The sequence below is a fragment of the Myotis daubentonii genome, chromosome 9 (assembly GCF_963259705.1).
Source record: "Myotis daubentonii chromosome 9, mMyoDau2.1, whole genome shotgun sequence".
Lineage (NCBI taxonomy): Eukaryota > Metazoa > Chordata > Mammalia > Chiroptera > Vespertilionidae > Myotis > Myotis daubentonii.
This window is the reverse complement of record NC_081848.1, coordinates 41,034,923-41,040,844: the sequence shown is the minus strand read 5'-3', so window position 1 is coordinate 41,040,844 and position 5,922 is coordinate 41,034,923. Positions and strand designations below refer to the sequence as shown.

Genomic DNA, 5,922 nt, shown 5'->3' with positions numbered 1-5,922 from the left:
GGGGAAAGGAGAATGGGATGGAAATTGGGGGGGTGGAGATAAAGAGGAAGATGAATAAAACAAGCAAGGAGCTTGCACAGGCTAATGGGTATAATGTGCTCAGAGCTCTCGTCTCCTAAGGTCCAGAAAAAAAAAAAAAGTGCCACCATGGGAGGGGGGGAATTATAAACTGCTGAGGGAGAACATGTGAATGGCACCCACCTCGCATTTCAGGGTGAGGTGCCAGGGCAGGCTCCCCTGAGAAGATGATGTTTCAGGAGAAGCCCAAGTAAGATGCCAGCTGACGTAGACAAAGAGGAAGAGGGCTTTGGGAAGAGAGAAGAGTCAGTCGTTGGTGAGAATGAGGACTTGGTGTGTTTGAAAAACTGAAGGAAGTTCAGAATTGCCATGAGAGAGGCAATGGTGAGATTTGCGGTCAAAGAGGTCGTTTCAGGCCACATTAGCGAGAGCCTTCCAGTTATGTGGAGGGTGGGAAGGTAACCAGACTTGTCTGTCAGAAAACCCATTCTGCCCACTTATGGAATGGAGGGCGGGCCCACAGGCGGAGGGACCAGTGAGGAGACGTTGTGCTCATTCAGGAGAGAGAAGGTGGTAACATCTGCCCCAGGGTCGATGATGTGGGGATGCAGAGGAGCGGATGCCGTCTCAAGATATTGGGGAGATGGCCGAGACCGGTTTGGCTCAGTGGATAGAGCGTCGGCCTGCGGACTGAGGGGTCCCGGGTTCGATTCCGGTCGGGGGCATGTGCCTTGGTTGCGGGCACTTCCCCAGTGTGGGGTGTGCGGGAGGCGGCTGGTTGATGTTTCTCTCTCATTGATGTTTCTGACTCTCTGTCCCTCTCCCTTCCTCTCTGTGAAAAATCAATAAAATATATTTTAAAAAAAAAAGATATTGGGGAGATGAAATTACCTGCTCTCACTCAGATCTTCACAACAGTCTCCTGATACAGATGGGGAAAGGACTCCCCTAAGTGCGGCAGGTGTCAAATGCCTTTCCTCCCACCCCACTTTTTAAGGCAAGCTGCTCCACGACTGTTTGTGTCCGTGTTAAACCATGTGATTGAACAACATACCTCCCTCTGGCCACAGCTTATGACCCAGGGGTGGGCATCTGACCAGGGGCAGGCAGGCCCCCGGCTACTCCAGGGCCTGGGACCTAGGGCCTGGTGAAACGGTGTTTTAAATATATTTTGATTGTGGCAAAATATACGTCATATAAAATTTACCATTTTTAAATGTAAGCTACAGGGACATTAAATCGATGCACAGTGTTGTGCAGCTATCACCACTGCCTCTTTCCGGAAGCGTTTCATCATTCCAAGTGGAAACTCCATAGACATCAAACAGGGACTCTCCCTTCCCCTCTCCACCCCCAGCTCCTGTAACTATTGTTTTCCTCTCAGTCTTTATGATTTGATTATCCCTCATGCCTCATGTAAGTGGAATCATGTGATGTGTCCTTTTGTGTCTGGCTTATTTCACTTAGCATAATGTCTTCGGGTTTTATCCATGTTGTGGCATGCATCAGAATTTTATTATTTTTTAAGCCTGAATTATATTCTATTGTATGTATATACCACATTTTGTTTATTTGTTCATCTGTTGATGGATAGCTGGTTATTGTTAATAAAGCCACTATAAACATAGGTTTACAGATATCTCTTAGGGCCCTGCTTTCAATTCTTTTGAATATATACCCAGAAGAGGAATTGATGGATCATTTGGTAATTCTATATTTATTTTGTTGTTTGTTTGTTTGTTTTTTGAGGAGTCTCCGTATTGTTTTCCACAGTGCCTGCACCATTTTTCCCCCAAAGGTTCCAATTTCTCCATATCCTCACCAATGCTTATTATTTTCTAACTAGGGGCCCGGTGCACAAAATTCGTGCACTGGGTGTGGGGCGGGGGAGTGTCCCTCAGCCCAGACTGCCCCCTCTCACATACTGGGAGCCCTCAGGCATTGACCCCCATCACCCTCCAATCGCAGGATCGGCCCCTTGCCCAGGCCTGACGCCTCTGACAGAGGTGTCAGGCCTGGGCAGGGGACCCTCATTTCCCCCCCATCACTGGTTCTGCCCCCAGCCCCCTCCGATTGCTGGCTCTGTCCCTTGCCCAGGCCTGATGCCTCAGCCAGAAGCGTAGACCCCCATCACCCTCTGATCACCTGATCGGCCCCTTGCCCAGGCCTGACGCCTCCGCCAGAGGTGTCAGGCTTGGACAGGGGACCCCCATCTCCCCCCGATCACTGGCTCTGGCCCCCGCCCAGGCCTGAGGCCTCTGGCCCAGGAATCATGCCTGGGCAGGGGACCCCCATCTCCCTCTGATCACTTGCTCCACCCCCCACCCAAGCCTGATGCCTCTGACCCAGGCTTCAGGCCTGGGCAAGGGGACCATCATATCCCCCCAATCCCCGGCTCAGCCCCCCGCCCAGGCCTGATGCCTCGGCCAGAGGAGTTGACCCTCATCACCCTCCGGTCACCAATCACCGGATCGGCCCCTTGACCAGGCCTGAGGCCTCCGGCAGAGGTGTCAGGCCTGGGCAGGGGACCCCCAGCTCCCCGCGGTTGCAGGCTCTGCCCCTGCCCAGGCCTAACGCCTCTGGCTGAAGCGTCCGGCTCGGGCAGCGGGGACCCGCAGCTGCAGCGGCCCTGCGATCGTGGGCTTCGCTTTAGGCCCAGGCAAGGGACCCCTAGCTCCCGGGACTGCCAGCTTCGACCGTGCCCAGCTCCCATCGCTGGCTCCACCCCTACTTCCTGCTATCACTGGCCAGGGCGGCAAAGGCGCCTGATTCTCCGATCATGGCTCGGGGGCAGGGCAAAGGCGGCCCCAGGGCCGCCTTTGCCTTGCCCCCCAGCTCTTAGCTCCCCCCTGGGTTTCCGATCACTGTCAGTGGCAGGGGGCTTCTTCCTGCTTTCCCTTTTGCCTCCCTGCATTGTGCCTACATATGCAAATTAACCGCCACCTTGTTGGCAGTTAACTGCCAATCATAGTTGGCAGTTAATTTGCATATAGCCCTGATTAGCCAATGAAAAGGGTATCGTCGTACACCAATTACTATTTTTCTCTTTTATTAGTGTAGATAGCCATCCTACTGGGTTCAAAGTGGGTATCTCATTATGGTTTTAATTTACCTGATGGCTGGTGATGTTGAGCATCTTCTCATGTTCCTATTGGACATTTGTATATCTGTTTTGTAAGAGTATCTATTCAAGCCTTTTGCCCATTTTTGGAGTTAGGTTGTTTGTTTTTTGTTGTTGTTGAGTTGTAGGAGTTCTTTATATATTCTGGATATTAATACTTTATCAGATATGTGATTTGCAAGAAAATATATTACATGTATTTTCTCCCTTTCTGTGTGTTGTCTTCTCACACTCTCTTGGTGGTATCCTTTGATGCATGAAGTTAAAACTGTTTTTTAAATTTGGAAATACAGAGGGACTTGCCAATTAGCAGATAAAGCTCCAGGTGAAAAACATTATTATTGTTGTCATTGTTATTTCATATCCACTCATGGAAAATGTGATGAGGAGCCACAATAGTGTGTGGGGGTGGAACTAGCCTGGGGATCCATGTTGCTCTGATCCACTCTTCATGTGATTAATTCATTGCTCCATCTAGAAAGGGAACTGAACATGAAAGGATGTCATGAGGCTCATCCAGGAAACCAAAGCCCTGAACTGAAATGGAAATAGATACCAGAAGAGAGTTGCATAAAGCAGGGCTTTAGTGGTGACATGAGGGTATTTTGAAGTTGTTTATTGGGTGGTAGTGGAGTAGAGAGAGAAACAATTTCTCTGCAAGCCCTTAGGTTAAATTCAGCAGGTCTTCAAGAGGAAATGAGGCATAGGGGAAGGGAACCAGGAGACGAGGCTAGCCACTAAGCCAGAAAGAGGAATTCGTAGGACAGTGTTTTGAAAAAGAGTAGAGGTCCTGGACCCAGGATCCTACTGATAAGGGCAAACTTCTCTACTGAGCTCCCCATTGTCATGGATGGGAAAACTATGGTGTGGCTGGGAACCAAAAGAACTGTAATGCTTTGGTGCCCACACAGGTTTGGTAAGGGGCACCACTTGCCTAAGCATAAGCTAGAGGAAAGGCCACTTTTGAATGACCCCATGAGAGTCTAGAGGTAAATATCTTGTGTGACTGGTGTTGAAATATTGGTAGTGGCAGTGAATTTTTAGGCAACAGGGATTGAAATGGTAGCAGTCAGACTTTAATCCCTGAAGGGGGTTTCTAAGGTGCTGTTCTAACAATAAGGGCAAGATGGATTCATGTCTAGATGTCAACAATCCTGGGGATGTTTAGAAATACTGAAAGAAGAGATACAAGGAAAAAGACTGAATTTATTGCTGGTAAAATACTTGGAGTCTCTGAGAATCAAAATACTTTGAATTAATGGAAATGTGACCACAATTGTATCCACAATCTTGTGAAGTTGGGATTCACAGCTTAAAAATTAAACAGAAAATTCCCATCCATTTTGTCTGTGAATTAAGGAAAGAAAATTATTATTTTATTACAGCAGAGGAATACTTAAGGCCATATTTTGAGAATTATTGTTCTAACTATCTGGTTGCTTCAATTGTCAACTTTTCCCTCTATTGTTATTGGTGTTTGTGAATAGGTCAAGTTATACCTACGAATCAGGGTTTCCCAGCATTCTTTAGGCCCTTGGGACATGCCATTTTGGTGATGGCTGCTTTGACATCCTTATTCCTCAGTGTGTAGATGAGAGGGTTGAGGAAGGTGTGAGAATAGCAAACACCACATTGCCCATAATGTGGAAGTCCAGGGGCAGGGTAGCTCTATAGGCCACATAGGCTATGGCAATAGAGGAGTAGTATGTGCCAACCACCAGGAGGTGGGAGCTGCAGGTGGAGAAGGCTTTTGAACGTCTTCCTCGGGAGCTGATGCGAAGAATGGAGGCCAGAATATGGGCCTAGGAGAGAAACACCGGCAGAAGGGGCAGGAAGGACACCCCCATGGCGATGCAGAAGCCCATGAGGGTCTGGCCCATGGTGTCAGAGCAGGAAGCCTGGACCACAGCCAAGTGGTCACAGAAGCAGTGGTAGACCTGGGCCACAGAACTAAAAGCCACGTGGGATGTCTGCACCACTGCTGGGATGGGCAGGGGGAGGGCCGTGAGCCAGGCACTGGCTGCTAGTGCCGCAATGGCCTGTGGGGTCATGAGGACTGGGTAGTGCAGTGGGCGGCAGATAGCCACATAGCGGTCATAGGCCATGACCACCAGGATGAAGGCTTCAGAGCAGGAGAAGCTGTGGAAGAGGTACGTCTGCAGGAAGCAGGCAGGGAAGCTGAGGAAGTGGTCCCCGAGCAGAAACAGGGACAGCATCTTGGGGACGGTGGTTGTGGTGAAAAGGATGTCCAAGGCAGAGAGATTGATCAGGAAAAAGTACATGGGCTTGTGCAGGCTGGGCTCTGCCACCACAGCCACCAGGATCAGGGTGTTACCTGCAACAATGAGCAGATAGAGGAGGAGAAAGACAAAGAAGATAGAAAGGAAGAGAGATTTCGGCAGAGAGGGGATGCCTGTTAGGTAGAAGATGGTCGAGGAATCCTCTGATCCATTACAGGCTGTGGTCTGCATGATGGGTTAAGCTGGATGCCCAGCAGGCGGGTAGTGAAAACGTGAGAACCAGGCACGTTACCTGGAAACCAGGATAAGCAGTGATTCTGGAATGAGAATTAAATAATGATCACTGTGAGCCCTAACCAGTTTGGCTCAGTGGATAGAGCGTCGGCCTGCAGACTCAAGGGTCCCAGGTTCGATTCCGGTCAAGGAAATGTACCTGGGTTGCGGGCCCATACCCAGTAGGGAGTGTGCAAGGAGGCAGCTGATCGATGTTTCTCTCTCATCGATGTTTCTAACTCTCCCTCTCCCTTCCTCTCTGTAAAAAAT

General features: G+C 49.6%; 1 protein-coding gene across 1 annotated transcript; it reads right to left on the bottom strand.

Moving 5' to 3' along the window:
• Positions 1 to 4,645: 4,645 nt before the first annotated feature.
• On the bottom strand, positions 4,646 to 5,610 carry LOC132242073 (olfactory receptor 2AT4). Its single transcript, XM_059710991.1, is given in 2 exon segments — positions 4,646 to 4,746; positions 4,749 to 5,610. Coding segments are annotated over 2 exon segments (963 nt in total).
• Between the last annotated feature and the right edge of the window lie 312 nt (positions 5,611 to 5,922).